The sequence below is a fragment of the Solanum dulcamara genome, chromosome 3 (assembly GCF_947179165.1).
Source record: "Solanum dulcamara chromosome 3, daSolDulc1.2, whole genome shotgun sequence".
NCBI lineage: Eukaryota > Viridiplantae > Streptophyta > Magnoliopsida > Solanales > Solanaceae > Solanum > Solanum dulcamara.
In genome coordinates this window covers 3,380,547-3,404,915 of record NC_077239.1, presented here as the reverse complement: position 1 = coordinate 3,404,915, position 24,369 = coordinate 3,380,547, and the positions used below count along the sequence as shown (strand labels likewise).

At 35.2% G+C, this 24,369-nt stretch overlaps 3 protein-coding genes and 1 non-coding gene across 6 annotated transcripts; 2 read left to right on the top strand and 2 right to left on the bottom strand.

Annotated features, from left to right (window-relative positions):
- Window positions 1-773: 773 nt before the first annotated feature.
- Window positions 774-9,781, bottom strand: LOC129882189 (phosphatidate phosphatase PAH1-like). 3 transcript variants are annotated; one of them, XM_055956377.1, is made up of 12 exons: window positions 9,556-9,781; window positions 9,400-9,468; window positions 7,609-9,161; window positions 6,882-7,489; window positions 6,732-6,805; window positions 5,999-6,083; window positions 4,827-4,913; window positions 3,156-3,228; window positions 2,875-2,918; window positions 1,955-2,083; window positions 1,759-1,857; window positions 774-1,081 (listed from the first exon to the last, which is right to left on the bottom strand). In XM_055956377.1, exons 3-12 carry the CDS (start codon window positions 9,044-9,046, stop codon window positions 1,022-1,024), a joined length of 2,697 nt encoding a protein of 898 aa, XP_055812352.1. In that variant the 5' UTR covers window positions 9,047-9,161; window positions 9,400-9,468; window positions 9,556-9,781; the 3' UTR covers window positions 774-1,021. The 3 variants fall into 3 exon arrangements, with proteins under 3 accessions (XP_055812352.1, XP_055812354.1, XP_055812353.1); XM_055956379.1 differs by having other exon boundaries at window positions 6,882-7,477; XM_055956378.1 differs by lacking the exon at window positions 9,400-9,468.
- LOC129883771 (U6 spliceosomal RNA) lies at window positions 4,614-4,715 on the top strand. The gene has a single exon (XR_008765923.1). It is a non-coding gene; the product is annotated as a U6 spliceosomal RNA (small nuclear RNA).
- Window positions 9,782-11,912: 2,131 nt separating the features above from the next.
- Window positions 11,913-15,060, top strand: LOC129882188 (protein CANDIDATE G-PROTEIN COUPLED RECEPTOR 7-like). The gene is made up of 2 exons (XM_055956375.1): window positions 11,913-12,595; window positions 14,057-15,060. Exons 1-2 carry the CDS (start codon window positions 12,106-12,108, stop codon window positions 14,866-14,868), a joined length of 1,302 nt encoding a protein of 433 aa, XP_055812350.1. The 5' UTR covers window positions 11,913-12,105; the 3' UTR covers window positions 14,869-15,060.
- Window positions 15,061-15,503: 443 nt separating this feature from the next.
- Window positions 15,504-24,060, bottom strand: LOC129882187 (uncharacterized). Its single transcript, XM_055956374.1, has 6 exons — window positions 23,789-24,060; window positions 22,270-22,405; window positions 16,868-16,952; window positions 16,730-16,777; window positions 16,127-16,248; window positions 15,504-16,030 (listed from the first exon to the last, which is right to left on the bottom strand). The coding sequence occupies exons 1-6, from the start codon at window positions 23,949-23,951 to the stop codon at window positions 15,910-15,912; spliced, it is 675 nt and encodes a 224-aa protein (XP_055812349.1). The 5' UTR covers window positions 23,952-24,060; the 3' UTR covers window positions 15,504-15,909.
- Between the last annotated feature and the right edge of the window lie 309 nt (window positions 24,061-24,369).

Genomic DNA, 24,369 nt, shown 5'->3' with positions numbered 1-24,369 from the left:
TGTATACACGTCTCAAGCTCGATTTAAAAAAGTATTCAATAAATTTTGAATTTGAGACCCTATTTGAGTATGGCAAAATGTTATTATATAAAATATATATTTTCTTCATTAACTTTTACTTGTCATTTTTCTTTTTTACGAAAGTCAATTTGACTAATCTCAAGAGCTAAATTGAATTAGATTAATTCAATATTAAAAATTTAGATATTTTAAAACTATACGAAAATTACTATAAAAAATAAGGGTCTTTGTAAAATAGAATGGAATTTTTGGGTTGGTCTTTTTGTGTATATGGCATTGCCACTCCATTTGTGATCATCGACTAATTTGAAAGTGAGTTTGAAAATCATATTTCCTTTCAAATATTTTGGAGATATCGCTAACTAATAACCAAAAATGACAAGTATTTTTCCTTGTGTGGATCTTATTTTAATGTCGCAAGTTAGCTATTAGTTTGAACATGACAATTACCAACAAATATTCAAGATTATAATATTAAGGGTGAATTCTTGTTTCAATGGGGGCCTTTTGGCGATGAAAAACAACTTCCTTTGATCAAAATGCGTATCTTGAGCCCCAACTCCTACATGCATTTAAGCGACTAAAGCTCCGTGACAATGACTATTTTTCAATTACAGGCAGAAAAGTGGTGGTGAATTTTATTGTTTCTATAGGAGCATGAACTATGAGTAATGAAGAAAGAATGCACCTTTGAACTTTTGAGGAGAATTTGAAAAGGGCCAGTGAAGACCAACAAATGGAACTTATAGAAATAGAAAGAAATTTTTTTATTCATTAGTAAGAACGTTATGCTTTTGAGTACAATATATGGAATTAATAAGGACCTACATAGCTGAATTTTATACACCTTAATAATAGAAACAACAAAAAGAAAAAACAAGAATGGCAGCTCTTCTACAAAAGAAACTGCAGGTAGTTATACATATCATACCGGCTAAACTTTTCAGCTTCTCAGATCAACAAAAAAGATGGATCCATCGGTATGGGGGGGAAGAAATCTCTACAAGTTATCGACGTCTGCCAAGGGCATTTTCCAGTAGTTCCACAAGTTAAAATCTTCCTGCATTTACAATGAAAATCCAGAACAGCATCATGAAGACACCGTTAAAAGACCATATAGAAGATTCAAAGCTTCAAGATAACCAGTAAATGAAAAGTTGGTTCTTTGCAGAACGCTTGAAAAAAGAAAAGAATGACTATACATGTCAAACAAGTGCACCAAAAACACGGGCATGCAACATGCCATAAGAAGTAGAAGGAACTATACAAGCTTAATTTCTTCTCTGGGTTTTCAGCCCAAGAACATGGATTAATTTGGAATAAAAGAGAATCAAGTGGTTTTGATCAGTTTTCTACTGTCAACTAGAGTGTCTAGATTGACTTGGAACTATAAATTATGTTTCGGTCATTCGTTCAAATTCTTTCATGAAGTTGACTCCATTAACTATGAAACCCCTTGTAGAATTGAGGAATGAAGACGCCTACCCCACAAAATAAACAGGAAGAAAAAGACGATATGCTTCAGTTTTAGAAAACTGGTAAATAAAAAAGATAATGCATACTATCTAAAAAATGGAAAACATGACACTAGAAAAATAACAGGAATTTGATGTTTGACAGCTTGTCTGATAAACTTGCATTTCATGGTGCAAGATGATCTGAACTTTTTTGCCAATGACGCTAGAAATACTTAAAAACGAACAAAGATGAGATATTTAAAAGAGTGTCATTGCTAACCTGCTCAACCATGGATGTAGGAGGGAACATGTCATTAACTAAAGTGTGTAATGAAGTATAGGATTTCACATCGATTTGGTGGTTAATCGCTACCTCCCCCTGTAAGTCCAATTCAACATGTTAGACAAGAGTGTAAAACTTGACAAATTGTACCCACAGTTTTTTAACAATAAAGCAAAGGGAAGAGATTGCGAACCTTTGGGTTTATTATAAAAATTTTGCCTTTTGGAATTCCAATTTTCCTGTAACTAAGCTCATCAGTGTCCCTATTCCCAAATCCCGCATAAAAAGGGTTATAATCTGGTGGAAAAAGTGCTTTAATGTCCTGAAACATAGATCAACACATTAGAAAGTGGCAAACCATTGAAGAGATATAAGGATTGAATCCACTAAGGGATCATTTGGTACGCAGCATTAGCGTCTGGATTAGGCAAATATAAGATTTATCAGCTCCATTGGTAAAATATTTTACTCTCTGGATTAAACAGGATAAGATCACAATCCAGCAATGAGACATAACTTATAAGAAATTTCAAGGGGAGGTATGAGATTGTAACATGTTTCACATGTCGCTTTCACGGTTTCACATGTTTCATGAACCTGCTACCCGCCGCCAAACATGTACTGGATAACACTCCAACTCTTAGACCTTTGGTGACACCTTGGGAGCATACTTACGGTATTTGTCATGTTTTTCTTCTATTTATCCCCAAAAAAATTCATTTTCTTTTTGATTAAAATTTTATTTAAAAAGTTAAACTATTCAAGAACTTATTAAATTCGTGGAAATTTATTGTAATTACCCGACAAAAGGTGAATGATAAAATATTAGTATCAAGGAATTTTGCACTTAAAGAAACAAAATTTGTGTGAATGCATTTAGCAATAAAATGTGATACAGTATTGTACCAACTACCAAATATAGATTTGGGTTTAGACTGAAATGCTTGAAAAGTTATCAGGAATTTGATCCCGAAACCAAACATTGGTCAAGGATTTCAAGTCAGCCCTAAATTCCCTAATTAAAATCCCTTTTAAAGAAACTAATATCCACCTCATACATTCATGCATACCAAAAGACACCTGAAACAACCATCGCTCTTTTGGAGAACTTACCTCTAAGCAGGCAATCTTGAATTCATGAGGAGCTCTTCTTATAACTGCCATGACATAGAAGAGAAAAGGTAATTTTTGTTAGAGATCAAATATAGGCCAGTTCCTTCTTTTTCATATCAGTAGGAAAAGTCAGTAGACTTGCTCCGGCAGAAGAGCTGAAGATTTTGGATAGATCTCTTTGAAACCAAACACCAAGAAACATGTGAAATTGGCATGCATAGATAATGCACTTTGACGAAGACTAAAGGCAAAAAAGGCTCTTTCAGCAAATTTGTACTTACCTTCTCTGTACAATGAGGGAAATAAACCATCAGGTGAAATAACAACAGGTCCAGGTGGTAACGATTTCCCGTCCTACAGATCATTTACACAAAGCTGGTCAGTGAAATCTGTTGCACAATCAGAATTTACAAGAAAGGACAAGCAAGCAGAGGCCAGATCCAAGATTTTTTAAGTTGGTGTATACAGTTGAGCCACAGTAGTGTAAGACAAAAATGCATCCTCAGAAACTCCTTTCCCCATAAAAAAAGAAAAACACATGGAAGGTCTGAGAACAAAGCACAGGAGGAAAACAACAAGAATAAAAATGAAAAGAAAGGATAATAAAAGCTAAATCTTAATTCCAACACCACAAGTACTCAAAACATGTAAATACGGCAGTAGTCGATCAGTTGGTGAGTTTTGTGCAAATTCTGTTCAGATTATTTGATTTTCTGTTCGTAGATTGACAAACCAATCAACAGATCTACTAGAGCCTCTCTTTCTTTGCTAATTAATTCACTTGCAGCAGCATGCTACACCCAAGCAAGAAATAAAGCCAGAACTTCAAACTTGAGAACAACTTACATAAGAAAAAAAAAACTAGATTTGAATACTGAGGAAGGCAAGTTGATAACAAGGCTGATTTTTTTATAGTTTTCTAGATTTTTGGTTGCACCGTCAAGTTGCTCAATTTCCCAAGACTATAGAAATACACAAAAATGAGCAGCTGTGCTTCACCAACACGGCTAAAGGAGATGTGTTGATGTGGTCTCTTTTCTTTTTCTTTTTAATTAATATAGCAACCTTAAAACTCAAGCTACACATAGTAGGTCCCAAGCTTGATAAGGAGGAGGTTTGGGGTAGTTGACGGTCAACGTAAAAAGTAGTTTGGGATCGATGAGTAGTTGATAGATGCTGATTGATATAGCAACTATCAATTTAATGAAAAAATCAGTGTTTTGAAGTTTCATGCATAGCCATGGATAAAGCTTACGGCGTGTACCACCTCACCAAATTTGGAAAAAGCTTCTTGAAGTCCTTCTGAAGTAGTATGTTTGCTAAGACCGGAAAAAGAAAAGATTTTTTATATGGTTCGCAATACCATCGGTGTTTAGATCTCAGATTACTAAGGTTCTACTGACATTTCTAGGGTGTTCATTTGATCACGCTGTTCTAGCCTTGAAGTGTGGGAAAGAGATGAGAGAGATGAAGGTGGAGTGAGGGGGAAATGGAGACAACTGAAACCATAATAAACTATGCATACCCCTAATTTCAGTTTTCTCTTTTTCATAATTAAAAAAGAACAAGAAAGGAAACCGCATTGGAAAACAAAAATCCTTGCACAGAGAATCAAAACAAACAGAAACCAAGCCGAACCACAAAAAAAAAAAAAAAAAAGTACCAAACAGACCAAGATTTTTGGCTAGGTCGACTCTCTAGGTTTAAACCAAATAATTTACAGCCCTACGTATGACATAGTCCCTTCGGAAACATCTTATAGAAGTGTAATGATATAGAGAACATTAGCATGGCCTTGCGCAAGGACGGCACACACAAATTGAGAAATGATCCTACATGTAACAGAAAATCCAACCAACATGCTCCCTTGGGAATCTGATAAATTTTCTGTATCTTTTAGGAAACTAAAAAATGGTGTCATCGGTATTGCATGTAGACAAGATTATGATTACCTGTTTGAGATTGAACAGAAAACTTTTGGTTAGATAAGCTTGAACAATTGCTCGTGCACTGAGAAATAGCAGCTGATACCCATTTTCCTGCAATCAAGAGAAAGCACAACCATTTATAAAATGATGGAGAAATGTAGTTCAACATCAATGAAAAATGGAAGTGAGAGATCATAAACATTAAGCCAGCTTCGTGTCAGTCAATCATACTAAATATCTACAAAAATAACAAACGAAGAATACAGAGGGAAAGGAGATATAAGAGTTCATACTATATATACATATTACTCTTCGCCCAACTTCTGCAAATTGTATAGTGTCCAATATGTTGAATCAAATACTCTGCCGTGAGATATGTTACTTTGCCGATCTCACCTAAGCAAATATCTTATATAAGGGTCTTGTCATCCTGTATGAGTTGGTCTGCAGATTAGCCTGCCGCACTTTATCTGAAGTTAGGTAACTTGAATACAGGGCCCTTCTATCTAATTATCTTATATTTCTTCCATGCTCGCTTACTAACACCTTTTCTTTCCAATTTTTTATATGGTTAAACCCTATATGATATCATCAACATTTTACTTTCCTCTCTGCATACATTTAATAGATTTCCTGCGCATCTCTGTCAGGCAAGTTTACCAATCACATCAAGTGTCATGGGCATAGCCACCCCGCAACATTTTTCTCGTGTTGAAGCATACAACAACAACATACCCAGTGTAATCCCACAAGTGGGAATTGGGGAGGGCACAAACCTTACCCATACCTCGTGCTGAAGCATCAAATCCTGAATTGCCACATTTCCACTCCAACACAAGAAAGAACTGAATCCTTTCCACATAACAAAAGAAGAATGGAAATCTTTCCATAGGTAACACTAACTAAAATAACAATTCAGGATACATTTTACTTTCCGAATACATCATTAGCTTAGATGATCAACTAATCCAATTCATGAAATATTTTGATCACTAAGCAGCATTGTAGTGGTAAAGATCAAATGCTAGAGGAATCACTTGTATTTCATACTTCCATAAAAGTTATCAGAAAATAGCAGATACGTGTTTTCCATGGTTAAAGTATTAGTTATCAATTATAAGAATGGTTTAAAGCTTAGTTGATATGATGACCTAAAGACGAAGAGAAGTTCAAATATAGGACAGAGAAAGGAATACCTTGATTGCACAGAAAAGTCTAGCTATTCCGGAGTGGGTCCAGTCCTTTCCAACCAATGGCATGAACTGACCAAGAACATCAGACCTAAACATAAAATATGCACTTGTTAAGTTATGTTAGGAAACATGTCCTCATTCCGGACTATTGCGTACATGATAGTGTAATGCTATGCCAGAATGAGAAAATTTTCCAACAAACAGTTCTCATTTGTAATATTCTTTTCTGCTCTCAAATCAGCTTCTTTTATAACGTATTAAAATTTATTAAATGAAGGGCAAAAGATGCCGGTATACAAGAAATATACCAAAAAGTAGAAAACCTTAAAAAACATATTAGTATCTCACATCAGCTTAAAAGGTGAGAACTTTGGACATGTGAAACTAGCTTATCCTATAAAAATCTGAAGGCTCAACTGGCTTTAATTTATTAAGTTTCTAGCATGATAGAGGTTCTTACACAGGGGAGGATCCAGGTAGCGTCATGTTCAGGAAAAATACATTGTTTATACATGATTAAAATCATAAAAACAAAAATTATGTATATATAGTAGATGTTGAACCCCCTTTGGCTTCTTTGTGTGTTTACTTTTCATATTTTGTACCCCTTAATGAAAATCCTAGCTTCGCCATTGGTCTTGCAAGCAACTCATCAGGTAAGAGACAACCTCTTAGATAGCATGTAAAGGCTAACAATTTTTTTGCAGCTTGAGGTATAATCATCAAAAAGGCTTACTTGGTAATAGTCCCATCAACATCAGAAATTACAATTCGAGTATTCCACTTCCACAAATATATATGGGCTTCAACCTGTTTTAAGACCAAAACAATAAAAAGACAATACTTTTTAAAAGTTAACGAATTTGGCGCAAGTAACACAACAAACCTTTTGCTCTCCTAGGACTCGAGTGGAGAAAATGAAAGTCACCAAATTCTGACCCTCTTTCAGTTTTAAAGATTCAATTTGACCAGTAGAAGGGACATTCGTTCTCACAAGTTGCTTGCGAGGAGATTCCTTTCCTCCTTGTGGTGATGCTGTTTGTTCTGTAGGCTGATTCAGTGAGATTGATTCAGAATCAACAAACACCTCTTCATTTGATGAATTACTGCTAGTGTGTTCGATTGTCTTAACTCTTCTAAATGGTATTGGCCAAAGCCTCCATCGTCGACCAGGAATTGAAGGCAACCCACTATCATCCTCTCCTGTTTTTAGGTTCTTGTCCTGCTCCACGGGTATGACATCAGTAGAGTCAACTGGTAATTCCATATTGTATGCAGCCATCCCGAGAACAATAGGAGCAGCTTTGTCCCACTGTAAATAGTTTCCTTGAATTCGGACGGCTAAATTTGGATTGCTAATTATGGATTTTGCAGAGTTTCTGAATTCCTCTTCAGAAACGCGATTAGCCTCAAAGGCTTCTCTAGCAGCAGCGGAACCCATTCCAGGATGAAGCATGTTCCTACAAAGAGATATATCTACTCCTGCAGATATCACTAACAAAATGCGTGAACATAGTGAGAAGTGGAATTAAATCGAACAACTAGATGAGACACTATAATTTTTTAATCAAAACAAGAGGCACGCCTGCTTGTTCTTGAATCAGTTTTTGTACCTTTAAGCAAAGCTGCAGTCTGATGCTCCAAATTATCACATTCAATGCTTTCGTCTGATCCATGCTGCCCACTTTGTGTCTGCTCTGCTGCTACTGTTACATCCGCCTGTTCTTTTGAGTGTTCATCATTCACAAAAGGATGGTCTCTTGCACTGTCTGAAGCATTACGCTCTATGTCCAAGTCACTTTTCTGAAGGGTTACACCGTCAGAATCAAGAATGCCATTTTCATTTCCCGATTTCTCAGGATGTCTATCTTCGACTTCACTGATTGCAGTAGGACTCCTCTGAGACATCTCCTTTACATCTGCAACAACTCCCTGAATATCCGACTGAGAAACCGTATCTGACTGACTAACCTCATCTTCAGCCTGCATGGCTAATGCTGATAGCTCTAGACAGCTCTTGAAAACATCATCCTTCTTAATGCTGCATGATGTGCTCTCCACAGTACTATGCATGCAAAGATCTGCTTCCTGGTTCTTCAGGTCATTTTCCGGAGTTCGATCAAGATGTTTCACATCGACTTCAGAAACTTCTAACTGGTGCTCAATTGTAGTGCTCTCGTTTTTCACATCGCAAGTGTATGCTGATGCAACATTGGATGAGTTCAGAGTGCAGAAATAATCATCAGCCCATGTACCATCACCTGAATTAAACTCTGAGTTATCATCACAAAATTCAGTCCCCTGACCAGGGCCCAGATGAAACTGAGGTGTGTCTAATTCGACATCTTCCGTATTCCTTTCAGATGATGAGATAGGTGCTGTCAGTATATGTCCATCCACGCTCACTAGAACAACTTCCGAACTGGAGACCTGTGTTTCTAAAACATGGTCCATATTTTCCAAATTATCATATCTACTGGAACCATATTCTGACAAATCAACCGAATCATCCAAAGAAGATTGGTCATCCTGAAACTCATAGAATCTTCGGTCAGCATCCGAATCTACCCTATTTAATCGATCCATACCTAAAGTAACACGTTCATCTCGCAATGGTAAATCAGCAGCATTATACTCATCCTCCTCATTTTTAGACAGCACATCATCTATTCTACTTTCGTTATGGTTATTATTACCAAGATTACTAGTATCCCCTACACTTTTCAAACTATCGGACTTCTTCAAGCAACCATTTTCCTCATTCTCATTGTCACCAGTAGCCTCTTTGATAAAATAGGCTTCACCAGAATTATCAAGATACATGTGAAAATCAGCTTCTTTGCCATTAACTTCTATTCTAACTACCTTTTCTGCCCCTTTAAGAACACCTTGAAATTTACCGAACCGAACATACCAAGGGGTACTCCTAAAAGTCCCATCATGTTGCTTCACAACAATTATGTCAACTGCTCCACCAAAAGGGTGAAATGGGGTAGCAACTGAGTATACACCCTGTGTTATAAAGCTACTAACTTTACCTACAACATTCATCTGTTCAACTACCAAGGAACTTAATATCCCCAAAATTACACAATAATCAACAGCTTACAATCAATCAGCTTCAGAAAGATCTAATGGAACTGTGGAAAACAGAATACAAGAATACCTGCATGCAACAGATTAAACAAAACAAACAAATTTAAGACCATGCATAGTACTATCAAAAATGACAAATTCCTAAACAATACAAGAAGAATTCAAAACCCCTAAAGAACAAAACTTTACATCAAGATTCTTGAAATTATAAAAACCCAAATGAGAATTGAATCGATATAATGCATAAGAGCCAAAATAAATCTTGAAAACACAACCCCAATTTTAGCAGAATAAAATCATATACTTACAGATTGAAAATAAAAATAAAATCTTGAAACTCCAAGAATGGATGGATCAAAATGAAATTAATCTCACAGCTGAAAAGGGTTGACAAAAACAAGAAAATTAGAAAATACTATCAAGAATTTACTCCATTTTATAAATGCAAAACAAGAAGACTATACCAGGAATATTATGAGGGTATATTTGATTTTCTCTCTCTGGGAAGTAGGTGATTTCTGTTGATTTTTCTAATATTTTGTTTAATAACAAAATTGTCAAAATACAGCAAAAAAAATTCTGGAAGAACAAAAGGGGATTGCTTTGAAATTTGAACTGATAATATGAAGAATTGAATGAATTTTTGGATAACAAGACATACAACCAGAGTCAATAAATTCCTTCCAACTTGCCCCAAAAAATAAAAACATTCCTAAATGTGCAAAATGGGAAATAAATAGGTATTGCCTTTTTAATGGAGGTTATCGTTAATTCCATTTATACCCTTACTCTTTTCTTAAATTTACGGAATTACCTCAATTGTTGTTGGAAATTTGGGTTGTTGAGGAGGGTATTCTTGAAATTCACTGTTGTTTTCCGTTCCCATGGTGAACGAGGTTAAGACAATTATTGCACTTTGTTGCATTAATATATTTTAAAATAATTTTCTTTTTCATAAAGTTTTTTAAAAAAAAAATCGAAGTCGTTATTCTTTAATGCGTACTGATATACACACATCATAAATCACATAAGAAATATAAATTGCACTAAATAAATTCGATGTAATAAATTCAACAAAAAAGGCGTTGATGGAAAAAATCGATACGTGATCTCCTTGTGAAATAGTATCTGTTGCACCAACTGAGCTCTTATGATTTTTTTGAAAATAAATTTATTTTAGATTATTTTACTTTTTATAAAGTTTTAGTTATGTTTTCTAGTTTCTCAAGACTTGGGTTCTAGAATTAGATCCTTACTTCCTAAGAAGTATCGCCTTCTCATTTTTTAAATATTTTTCATGAGAAGCCATCACTTGGCCAATGAAAAATGGTTTTAGTATTTATAATTAATTTATATTTTAGGGGGCAATAACACTTTCATCCCTAAGTTTGATAAATTCTACATTTGATCTTTGTGATATATAATTTAATTATTTAATTTTTAGTTAATTAAAATATTTATTTGTGGTGTCTTCACAAAGAAAATATGTTAATATTTTACTATCTATTAGATTTAATTAGTAATATAAACTCAACATAATATAAAAATAATTAAGTGATAAAATAGTTATTAATTATACAAAAATAAAGAGATCAAAGGTGCATGTATGCTTAATCAAATATCATAAGAATTAAAATTAGAATTTACCAATATTTAAGGAATCAAGGCGCTCTTAATCAATTATTTAAACTTAATTTTACCTAAAAATTTGTATAAATGTTACAAGTCTCAAAATAAATATAAAAATAAATTTTGAATTCAGTAAACTAGATTATTTTTTTTGTGAGGGGGGGATGAGGGGAGATTCTAGATCTTAGAAACAATAGAATGTTAGGAATTTTTCAAGAATGTGCATTAATCAGAAATTTTTTATGAGATGTCTATGAAAATTAATACAAACTTGACTTTTGGGAGGTGATGTGATTAAACAAAGATTGACTCTGATTAGATTGACATTTTACTAATTGCCTTTATTGACTTAGATTTTGAATGGAGGAAGTAGTAATTGTCTTTGATTTAGATAGACAATTTAATAATGACCAAATGAGTAGAATATTGTCACATAATAATGTATTGGTAGATAAATTTATTTAAACATTGTTAAACATAAATTATATTTAAGCACAATTGTCGATTTCATTACCTCTCTTTTTTCAACTTTGTTTTTCTAATTCATTCTCATAAAAACCAACTATTTCAAAAGTCAAGCCACAGTTAATTAGTTTAGAAGCTTTTGATTTTGGAAACTTAAACTCAAAGATAAGGAAAAGATAAAAATTTGATTAAATTTGTTCCTAACATTAACAATACAATTATATATTATTTAATTAAATACGTAACCTTAATTAATATGACAATTCAATTAAAATCATTGATAATTTGAATTGAAATCTATTAAAACGACTGTTCGTGTGTTTACTTCTTCAAATTTTGAATTACTTAATGAAAATTCTTACTCTATTACTAATAATACATACAAGCAAATAGATTATCCATAAATAAAGATACATAATTCCCTCTAATTGCTCTTGTTGTTTTCTCCATTACTTCAATATGGATTCTTTGATTATGTTTCGTTATTGTTAACTTAAGTCTTAAGCTGAAGGTGCATTGAAAACAATTTTTCTATCTTCACAAATTGAAGTAAGTTTGCGTGTATATATCACTCGCTTTAGATTCCACTCGTGTGATTATTGTTGTTATTGTCTTTTTACTTTTATTTTATATTCATTCATATATATTTTTTAAATTATTTTCAATTTTTCTATTTTTTTATGGTTTTATATATATAAATTAAAATAAAACAAAGACCTCTCTTGGTTTTGGATCCCAATTCTCACCTATAGTGCATTAGATCTAACGCACGTAGGGTCAATATCGTCATTTCCAAGTCATCCTCCTGTAAATCTTACTCCTTTCCCATTTTCTCCCACTTTCCCTTCACCAAAATCTCCTCCGCCGTGCTCCGCCACCAAATTCCACCATCGCCGCCGTATCCACCACCGTCCAAAAAAATGGCCAAACTACCCACCCTCCTTCTCCTTATACTATGCCTCACCTCATTCACCGCCGGAGAGATAAAAAAACTGAAGATCCGATCCGATAATCGACCCATGATCCTCTTCGAACGATTCGGATTCACACATACAGGTCAAGTTTCCATTAGCGTCTCCTCCGTCTCCGTCATCTCCAGTGTAGCTACAACTGATCCTTCCGGTCTCGGATTCTTCCTCCTATCTGAAGAATCCTTAATTCAAGTCTTAATTGAGCTTCAACAAAACCCTAATTTCTGTGTCCTTGAATCCAATTACATTCAACATCTATTCAATTTTGGTGATCTTTCTCCTCCACCTAATTCGTCGTTTGATCGAGCTTACCCTGTAACTTCCCCTAATGAATACTCTCTATTCTTCGCAAATTGTGCACTTGAATCAAAAGTTTCAATGGATGTTCGCACTGAGCTTTACAATCTCGATGGCCGCGTTAAAGATTATCTGTCTGCAGGTTCTTTTCGATTACCCACTTTGTATTATTTTTTTCCTGATAAATTGCTCATTTTGTACATTTTTTTGTTTGTTTTTTGGTTATTTGTGCATTTGATCAATTGAGCTTCCATCATAAGGCTGCAAAATATGATAGTGAAAGGCGGAAATGTTTTCCTTGATGTAACCATTTTGCTTGAAATCCTATTAGTTTCGTTGATGAAATCAGTTTTCATTGTGTGTTAGATTGAATTGTGAAAACAAAATATATTCTTTGATGAAATTTGCTGTATTTTTCCTTCATGAATTCATTTTTGTATGCTTGAAGTCTTAAAATGTTTTTTTACAAGGGAAATATTTTTCATCAAAATGGGGAGTATAACTTGGTGAAAGTCATTTCTTTTGCAAATGTCCAGCTCTTAACCCCCATTCTTAAAAAAGAAAGAAACTTTCCTTACACCCTATAATATTTCTTGTATAATTAGCATATCTCACTCACTATTATACTAACCATACACAAGCACATGATCAGAAAGATGATTTCCCGAATAGACATTTTTGATGGAAATGTTACGTTCTAACAAACGGTAGTAATCTAATACTTCTACTAGCTTGTCATATTCAAATATTATGCAAAAATGGGTGCTTTGAGGGCTGGTGTTTAAATCAGCTGTTTTAAAAGTTCTGCATATTAAGACCAAGCAGAAGTTATGTAAGACCTAGTGAAAGTTATGTTGGGGCGGGGTATAACTTGTTCAAAGTTATGCTCGGACAGGCATAAACAAGTTATGCTCCAGCCTGGCATAACTTCAAACAAGTAGTGCCCCGGCTAGGGCCACTTTGAACAAGCTAGGCCTTGCCAACCTACTCTTGCAAAACTTCTTTGAACAAGCTAGGCCTTGCCAACCTACTCTTGCAAAACTTACTTAAACAGGGACTAACGTTAAATAGCTAAACCTGAAATGATCCTATTTGTGCAAATCTCACAATATTGTGATAACATGACAAGCCATTTTGGTGGAAATAGCCATAATGAAGGTACCCACTATCAGTGCTGTCAAAGGCGCGCTTAAGCTCTGAAGCGAGGCTCAAAACGTGTTGAGCGCTTCGCCTCGCTTTATGTGTGCTTCAGTGTGGTCATCAAGGTTCAAAGGCAAACTTTTCCTTGCCAATGAGCCTCTTTTGAAGAAGTGACACTAAACAATTGTTATTTCAGTTTATCATACTTCTTTTTCAATTTGTTGATCATATATTTGTCATTCATGTTTATAATTATTGGTCTTCGATTAAACATATATATTTGTATCTTGTTCTCCCTTTGCGTCTTTTTTCATTAAATCCCACACTTTATTTGTGCTCTGCGCTTAAAGCCCCAAAGGACCTTAGAGCTTTTTTCGCTTTTCGCCTTTGATAACACTGCCCACTATGTATTTTTCATCTCTCTGCATATTCAACTTCTCATAATCTTCCCCTCTTTCTACAGGTCTTACACATTTGCCAACGTTGTATTTTTTGTTTTCCTTGGTTTATTTTGGCTTCTTGGCCATCTGGGTGTTAGTGTGTTTGAAGAATAGGATATCTGTGCATAGGATTCATGGACTTATGGCACTTTTGGTTGTAATGAAAGCGTTGAATTTGCTTTTTGCTGCTGAGGATAAGCATTATGTTAAAGTTACTGGGACTGCACATGGATGGGATGTGTTGTTCTACATTTTCCAGTCCATGCGTGTGGTTTTGCTTTTTACTGTTATCGTTTTGATTGGTACTGGGTGGTCGTTCTTGAAGCCGTTTTTGCAAGATAGGGAAAAGAAGGTGTTGATGATTGTGATTCCTCTTCAGGTTTTGGCTAATGTGGCTTCGGTTGTTATTGGCGAAACGGGTCCTTTTATTAAGGATTGGGTGACATGGAATCAGGTCTTTTTGATTGTTGATATTGTGTGCTGCTGTGCTATTATTTTCCCCATTGTGTGGTCGATTAGGTCATTGAGGGAGACTTCCAAGACCGATGGGAAGGCAGCAAGGAATTTGGCAAAGTTGACTCTTTTTAGGCAGTTTTATATTGTGGTGATTGGATATTTGTACTTCACAAGAATTGTGGTTTTTGCGTTGAGGACAATTTCTGCGTATAAGTACCAATGGGTGGCATACTCTGCGGAGGAAATAGTGAGCTTAGCTTTTTACATTGTCATGTTTTACATGTTTAAGCCAGTGGAAAGGAACGAGTACTTTGTTCTTGATGATGAGGAAGAAGAGGCTGCAGCATTGGCACTTCGGGACGAAGAGTTTGAGCTGTGATTTTGAAATCCGGTGGAGGGTTTCTTCCCGCCATTTTATACAGTTCTCAGCCTAACACTGTGTTTTACTTGGAATGGTAGTAGGTTTACCGGGATGAATTACAATTCACTGTTGTTTGTAGCTTTGGAATCACAATACAGACTTCTATTTTTGTATAATGGAATTGTTATATAAAAACCTCATTTATCATGATTTCATTTCATCTATCCCTTTTATTGTCTTTCCTAGGCTTCTCTTCACGCATAATGTTGTAACTTAGCCATGCTTATTTTTTAGGCTGTTAGCTTGGACACTTTAGGATGCACTGGAGTATGCTCATCTTAGACTGGTTCCCCTAAGTTTTGCCAACTTGTATATAGCAACCTGGTGGTAGCAAATGGATGGGTTGAACTGAATTTGGAAGTGTCAAAATGGACTAAGTTTTGTCACCACTATTAATAAAACTACTGCACGATAAGTATATATGTATCATCAATGTTTGACCACATTTTGACAATTTGGTTGTTTAGGGCTACTGAGTTTTGAAATGATCTTAACAGTGTTCTCACGTCTCTGCATTGTGACAATATCGAAGCGGATTTCATGTGCCAAAGTTTTTCTGAAATTTAAACTTGAAATGTGTCTAATAGGAATAATTTACCATGTCCCCAAGTCCTCAATTGAAACAAGTGGTTGTTCGAATATCTAAATAAAAAGACTTTGAGGAGACCCTTTCATAAACATGAAGGGACTTCTACTAAAAGTATACCACTTCAAGACGAGATCAAACAATCCAAGCAAAAGCTAAGAACATCTCCTTTTTGGTCCGTCCTTGGACAGTTTTTGCAAAACAATTGTCATTCAAAATATTGACAAGGTTAGATTATTTCGAATTTCATCTCAGCTTTTCCTACCATAAATGAAAATAGTTCTCGGATGGAAGGATTGAAGCCTGGACAAGAAGGTAGACAATCCAAGCATTCCAAATCATCATCGACATCCTAGCAATTGAGCATCGCCAAAAGGGAAACAAAACGTAGATTATCTTGGAGATGGATGAGCTTACTGAAGAAGTCGCACTGCAACTTGGTTATTAAGACAGAAGCCTCTGTTCTTTGTTATAAATGCATGCGTAGCTAGAGCCTGCGAGGGAAACTCCACAAGGACCGTTCTAGTTGGTGGTCTGCAACAAAACAAGCCAGAAATCCATCTAATAACTAACAGAGAACACATAAGAGTGAATAAAGCCACCGACATGTGAGTGGTAAAGCTTAGATACCCATCAGAAGCTCGTTGTGGTCTGCCGAACATTTGGATTGATGATGCATCATACTGGCAACCAGCAAGGAAACGTTCCACATCTTCGGCCAATGCATTTCGAGGGATCCCATGCAATATAATCTGATAATGCCGACAATCATCATTGGATTTTTGCTTCAAAGCGTTTAATGAATTGAATTGTTATATTAATTTATCACAAACCTCAACAACAACAACAACAACAAACCCAATGAAATCTCACAAAAGTGGGGTCTGGAAAGGATAGAGTGTACACAGACTTTACCCCTACCTCGTGGAGGTAGATATCACGAATCTCATCATTCCGAAAGAAAGAATGATTCATTGTTTTTAAAAATAAAACTAGTATCCAAGTCAACTTGCGCACACCTCAACTACTAAACCGTAAGTGTTACCTCCCGCCAACACAATATCGAGTAATTATGACTAAGGCTTAGACAGATAGAATGAAATCACATAGTATATTTTTTGTCTCCTGTTAGTTGAGGTTTTTATTTTGTTATCAGTCCTTCCACCACCATTTACCATAGCCCAACACACAGAAAACAGGATGGAGACCATAAACATTAGAGACCGGACTTACAGTTTTTCCATCATAGCGTGGCAAAGTGTCCCACTGCTGACGACCAACCTATAATCATCAAAAACGTAGAGGAAATGATAATTTTGCATGCGACCCTCCAGAGATTAATAATCAAGCAGATGTATATCGAAACAGTACCCTCTCCATTCTGAATAAGCCACCCTTCCGAATTCCTTCCCTAAGTGCAGCCTCATAAGCATTCCGAGAAGGGAACTGAATCATCCTATTCATGAGATAAAATAGGGAATAGCGCAGTAATAAGCATTTTCATTTCTGATAAAGCAGTAACAATAATATTTAAAGCAATTTACTCATAAGAAGCATATATTAAGTCAACGGACAAGAAAGCTTAAACTACTCTCTCTTTGAACAAACAACTAAGTACAGAAAAAAATGCAAACACAATTGACAACTTATTATTGATGGAAAAGGAAACAACTGTGACAAGAAACATCGTTAAGAAACTGGACTAATCTAAAATGTAATCTATTACCCGCATTGACTAAGTATTGGTAGTGTAATTCAGATTAACTCAACAAGCTACTAGTCAATACTGCCGTAAAAATTACGTAAAAAATGAAGCAAGACATTCAATATGATAACAAATGATAAATCCTGAAAACTCCTAGAGGCCGTTTGGTTTGCAGCATTAGGTAGTGCAATTCATGTATTAAAACGAGGTATAAATAAGCATTGTTGGGTTACCCTTTTTATCGTCCCCATAAACTCTACATTAGTTATACATACTTTCGTTACTTTTTAGGTTATTGATATAAATAGTACCCCGTATAACTTATGTGGGAATCTATGTACTATATTATGCGGAATTAAATGTGGAATGAGAATGTGAGAATTAGTATGTCATGGATTAAAACTGTTAAATGACAAAAATGGATATTCATGAAGCAATCAATGTTTTATTTTGTTAAAAAAATAAGAACTTATTTTAAAATATACACTATATAATAATTTTTAATATAAGAAACCAAACATCTAACAATAAATCATTCCTATATAATAACCCATATATTATAATCTCTGCATTATGATTCCTACATTACTAAGCCCTGCATAAATTATCTCTGCATTACAATTCCTATATTATTAATTCCCGCACAACTTGCTCCTAAACAAAATGCCCCCCCTAGTTTGTTTGGTAGGTAAAAGTAAAGTATTTTGTTAATAAGCATCTTCTTGTTTTAAGTTTATGGTTCAGTAGCATTCACACTCTTAGCTTTTGACAACATAGTATGACTCCAAATATTGCTAACAACTGATAAGATTACCCTTCATCAAAACAAATGATAAGATTACCTTTACAAAGAATCCATATCCTGTCAAATTTTTATACATTGATCCTTACATGAAATTACCTATTGAGCAGGACCAAGAGAGAATACCTGGAGTGCAAGTTTAGTGATGTAATGCATGAAGGTTGGCGCGGAAGTGAGGCTTGATACCCACGTCATCCAAAAGAAAGAAAGTTTCAAGTATCTTTGGTCTATTATCAAAAGTAATCGGGAGATTGATGATGAAGTCACACATCGTTTTGGTGTAGGGTGGATGAAATGGAGGCTCACTTCTGGAGTCTTGTGTGATGAGGTGTCATCAAAACTTAAAGGCAAGTTTTACAGAGTTGTGGTTAGACCGACTATGTTGTATGGAGCGGAATGTTGGCCAATCAAGAACTCTCAGGTCCAAAAGATGAAGGTTGCGAAAATGAGGATGTTGAGATGGATGTGTATTGTGTGGGCGCTAGGAGAGATAAGATTAGAAATGATGATATTTTAGACAAGGTGGGAGAGGTCTTGATTGAGGATAAGATGTGAAATGCGAGGTTGAAATGGTTCAGGCATGTGAAAAGAAAATGTACGAATGCCCTAGTGTGAAGGTGTAAGAGGTAGGCCGATGAAGTATTGGGGAAAGGTGACTAAGCAAGACATGATGCAACTTCAGTTGACCAAGGATTTGACCGTAGATAAGAGGTTACGGAAGACACAAATAAGGGTTGAAGATTAGTTAGGTAGAAGAGTATTGTCTCACTTGTCTTTCCATACTAGTAGTCGTGGTATTACACTTGTAGTTTCTTGTTCTTCGATCTTTGTTACTATTTTATATTTCTTATGCTTCGATTATCGTATTATTGTTGTAATTACTTTCCTTCATAGAAATTCTTTGACATGCTTTCTTTAGTGTTTTGTCATGGCTTCTTCATTCCCCTTGCTTTGAAATGCTTTTACTTGAGGCGAGAGACTATCAGAAACAACCTATCTATCTCCCAAGGTAAGGGGTAAGGTCTGCAGACTATCCTCCTAGACCCCACTTGTGGGGTTACACATGATATGTTGTTGTTGTTACCTATTGTATCCAAGTATGTAACATCTAATTGGGTTGGGGGGGAGGGGTTATACTCAAAATGCATTGATGGAGTTTTTAATAGGGTATGAAAAAAATGCTTTTCTTTTTTCATAATCAACAATACCAAAACAATTTTCATATATCTCTAGGCATTTGTAATGCTCCTAATTCCTATGACCTTAATATCCTTTTTGAAAATTTAGCTATGACATGAAAATTACCATAAGTTTCCTGAGTGTTGGTTGCCTGGTTTAAGTGAAGTCAAAAACTCAGAAATCAAAACCACAATTTTTTTTTAATAATGGTGGTGTCCAAACAGAAATCAGAACCATAATTATTTTTAAAAAATGGCTCAAAGCTAGGGAAGCCAGAAGTCCAAATCAATGATCCATTCTTGCGCATAATTTCAAACTAATGGTTATCTGAAGATTCATGTGAGCATTTTAGATGAAATCAATCCATAACATTTTGGGCTCAATGTAGCATAGCCCAAGAAATAAATCTGTGAAGCTCTGTTAGAACAAAGTGGACAACACATACATGGGTTTGGGTTGAGAGGAACCAACTCATTGCATTTTGAATATGACTGCTAAAATATGCTATTAGAAACATTTTATTAGATATAGATCACCACTGATGTACATTAACATATATTTGATCTCTAACATTAATGCACATATGTACTTTAATCTGTATTTAATATCCGTGGTTAACTTTTAAAACACACTCTACGTTACACTCTAGTATTAGATACAAATAAAACCACTGATGTGCATTAACATACATGTTTTTTCTAGCGGTGGTGTCTGAGCCAGCTTATACGCATCTCTACTATTCCACCTGGTACCAGTGTTATCAAAGGCGAAAAGTGCAAAAAAGCTCTAAGGTCCATTGGGGCTTTAAGCGCAGAACGCAAAGAAAGTGTGGGCTTTAATGAAAAAAGGCGCAAAGGGAGAAATAGATACAAATATATATGTTTAGTCAAATACCAATAATTACAAACATGAACAACAAATATATGACCAAAGAAATTGAAAAAAGGTGTAATAAAGTGAAATATCAATTGTTTAGTGTCACTTATTTAAAAGAGGCTCATTGGCAAGGAAATGTTTGCCTTAGAACCTTGATAACCACACTGAAGCACACATAAAGCGAGCCGAAGCGCTAAACACGTTTTGAGCCTCGCTTCAGGGCTTAAGCGCGCTTAAAGAGCACCTTTGACAACACTGCCTGGTACTAGACAACTCTACCCACCAAAAATTATATGGATGGAAAGAAATCACCAAGTGTTTTTGCTCCCACTTGGATTCGAACTTGAGACCTCATGATTTTCCTCTCATACATGTTTAATAGCATAATTTGGTTGTCATATTCAAAATGCAAAATGCTATGAACGGACAATCGATATCTTCAATTCTCACATGCATCTTCGGAAAACAATGAATTTGAAATTAGAACAGCTTGTTAGTTTTAATTAGGGCCACTTGGAAGCACAACTTACTATACTTTATTTCTTGGTCAAAATGTCTTATTCTAACTACTTTAATGCAAATTTCCTTATCCGCGACCTAGAACATGAATGATTAAAGGGATAATACATAATTACCCGCTCCACTTTGTCCCTTTTCTCAATTACTTACTAAATTTTGTGGAAGTTCTGTTCTATTACTCATATGTTATTGTCCAAAGTGTAATTTGTACAACCTTGTGACGTATAGAACAGATGAGACCATGGTGGTGGTAAACACTCTGCCACGTGTTTTGCCGGTTAATATTTGGGTTTTTTTCTCTTCATTTTTCATATCTTCTTCACATTTCCTTGTCTCTATTCATCTCCCATATGTCCCTCCTCTCCTCTCCCACATGCAAACACATACCAATAGAGCTTAACATTGATGGATTTTCATTTGCTCCTCTTTTTTTGCTCTTCTTCGAACATAGAAACAAAATATAATATACTAGAAGAAGTAAGATCACGTTTACTACATTAAAGGAGTAAAATTTATGTATTTAGTAATATGATCCCGGCCACCATGGATGGTAGTGATGGCTCAGCTTTAGCCAAAAGCCTATAATTTAATAGAGTCTTTTGTTGTTTGAAAGTTGGGTCTTGGGTGTGGCAATTCAGTTTGGTGAAGCAAGAAAGAGAGCGAAAAATTGGTGGGACGGGGTGTGGTGCTACTGTGAGTAACAATTTAACAAAGCAGAAAAAATTTAGATGGCATGGGCAATAGCTTATCATGGTTTCTCTCTTGTTCATGAAATTTGTGTTATGCTGGGTATTGAAATTTCGAAGTCAGGAATGATGGGTAACTTCAAATAATCTTGTTGTTTAACAGTAAAAGGAAAAGTGAAGAAACGGTACAGAAATTTAAGTAAAGAAATGGTTTTGGATCATAGAGATAGATTGAAGGAAGAGAGGTGTAGCTGGCAGAGCCGCAGAGATGGGCGGGGGAGCGAGAAAAAAAGCATGGGTTAAATGCCAGTCCTTTTTCTAAAAAGTGTTTGTATTTTTATATAGAAGAAAGAATTTTTGAAGAAGGAAACATTTGACTTGAGTCAATTGCATCATGTGTATAGAGGCTGTATGCTTTGGATTTGCTTTTGTCTTTCACAGCCCTGGTGTAATTGTAAGCACTTTCTTTTTCATGTCAATAGTCAAGGTGGCAATAGATGCACTTTGGATAAAAATAGGGGGTAATGAAATCCCTGCAAAATTTAAGTGCATAGTTGGAAGAAGGGGACAAGTTTGAGGAGGTCTATATGTATTATCCCATGATTAAATTATAGTTGCATTATTTTAAAATGGATGCAAGCACTGGCAAGTCTAGAACATGAAACAAATTGGAAATAATAAAGAAAAAACACCTACAATTTTGCCAGATAACAAGTTGGTGGAGGTCCATATATTACGACCTTTGAAAAGCAATCAGATGCTCACAAAAGTATCCAACACAGATACCGGGTAAATTTGTCCATTAAGACTTAAAAAGATGAAGAGAAATCACCAAGAGCTTTTCAGGGCCTTGAACCCTGGTCTCTCGTGATCCATGATCCATGATCCATTCTAGCTTCATTCACAACTAAATCACACCCTTGGGTGCTCAGAAATCAAAACCACAATGATAAGATATATTTCCTCATAGACATTGTTAAACCTTTTATCATAAAAGAAAACTTACACTGCAACTGGAGCATGGTTTGTGTTGTACTCAAATCTAACGTCATCTAGGCTCAATTTAGAAGTCCCTAACATGCTAATAATGTCATTCTTCCTTGTATGCTTTCCAGTGACAATAAGTCTCCCATAAACCAGACCTGGGAAATAGAAATACCAAGATCCTGGATCAATCTAGTATAAGATTGCATATGCATTTGTGGCATCAAAAGAAAAGGATTGCATATGCATTTGGCATGAACAAAGATGCAAGACTGCTATTACTACCCCGTGAAAGTAAACCTAATGTGAATTAATTCCCATCCTTACTAAAACCAATCCACGTCTTTCCGAAACAACCTCTCTACCTCCACGGGGTAGTGGTAAGGTTTGCGTACATTCTACCCAACCTCACTTGTGAGATTTCACTGGGTATGTTGTTGTTGTTGTTGTACTAAAACCAATCCTCTCTACATGTGTGGAAATAAAGGAAATTGACGCGAAGGAAAGTAGGAATCCATAACTTTTTAATTGTTGATAATTGCCTCCAACACCGCCTATTTGATATGCGTGAAGCATAACTAGAACAAGCTTGGAACTTGGATAAAGGAAGGGGATGGAGTAGTTTCATAGTTTAGCATAAAAATTGCCCAATTAGGATAGAAGAGTGAACTCGTAGGAACATGTGGCAAGGATACAAAGTATTCATATAGCTGACCCCAATTACTCCAACTAGTGTGGATTGAGGTGTAGTTGATCGATTGATGATTATTGCCTCCACTCAAGTGTTAAACTCACAAATTTTTCAATACAATTAAATCCAACAAAATATTTTCACCGCCGTGAGTTTCTAAAATCTCAAGGTGTCTAACATGTCAAATACTTACCTAGTAGCAAACTAACAATGCTCAAACAATAAGCAAACAACAAAACCCTAAATCACTGAAATATGGGAAAAGCCAGGTAAACTTGATAAGTCCTTCATAACCACTTAACAATGATTTCAAAATTCTCAAGCCAAGTACAAAATTGAAAATGCCCAATGATTAAGCAGAACAGCCAAAATCATAAATCCTAAACACTGAAATATATGGAAAAACACACAAAAAAAAGAGGTAAATTAACAAGACTGCATAAAAGTACAAATAAGCAAAAGGGTATCCATAATTTCTTGCATTATGCATATACAATCCAATTTTTTTACAAAACAACTAGATAAAAAACAAATTCTAACAAAAAAAAATGATTTCAACATTCTCAAGTCTTTACAAGGGACACAATTACCTAGTAGAAAATTGAGAATGCCCAATTAATAAGCAAAACAACCAAAACACTAAACCCTAAACACTGAAGTATTAAATTAACAAGACTGCGTAAGATTACAAACAAGCAAAAGGGTATCCATAATTTCTTGCATTATGCATATCCAATTAAAAAACTTCAACAAACCACTGAAAAAAAAACAAATTCCAATAATGAACCTTAAGAACAAATATAACAGCAAGAACATTTTTTTATCAAATATTTGAAAGATTCATGTTTACCAGTCGATGGGTTTTTGAGGAATGGATCAGATGAGTTGTCCTTCTGGGGTACTTCCATTTGGGTCGATAACTGTCTGCTGAGAGGCAACGTCAGCCCTTGATTTTGAATACCCATTTGAATCGAACGGTTCGATTTAATCACAGCACGCAATAAACCCATCATCTTGGAACAATTATGAAGCTAAATGTTGAAAGTTTCGAGTATGGCTATGAAGAAGAAGAAGACTCTGTTAACAATGGCTACGGCCTGCGAGTAATGTGAAGAAACTGTGTCGAAGGCAAATTTTATAATACGACGCCGTTTTGTTGATGCGGCATTACTTCCACGCCGTTTTTACTGATGAGGTATTGATACGACACAGTTTTCAAAATTTTAAAAAGATATATATAATTTATATAAATCTCATAATGTTAAGAATTAATTACATTATTTTTCTTCTCTTTTTCAAATTTACAAAAATCTCTTAAATTTATGATTTTTTGATGTATCACTGAACTTTCGGATATATCATCACATCCAGACACATAGAAGAGGGATGTATCCGAGAGGGAATAGAACATCTGAATACATAAGGGAGGAA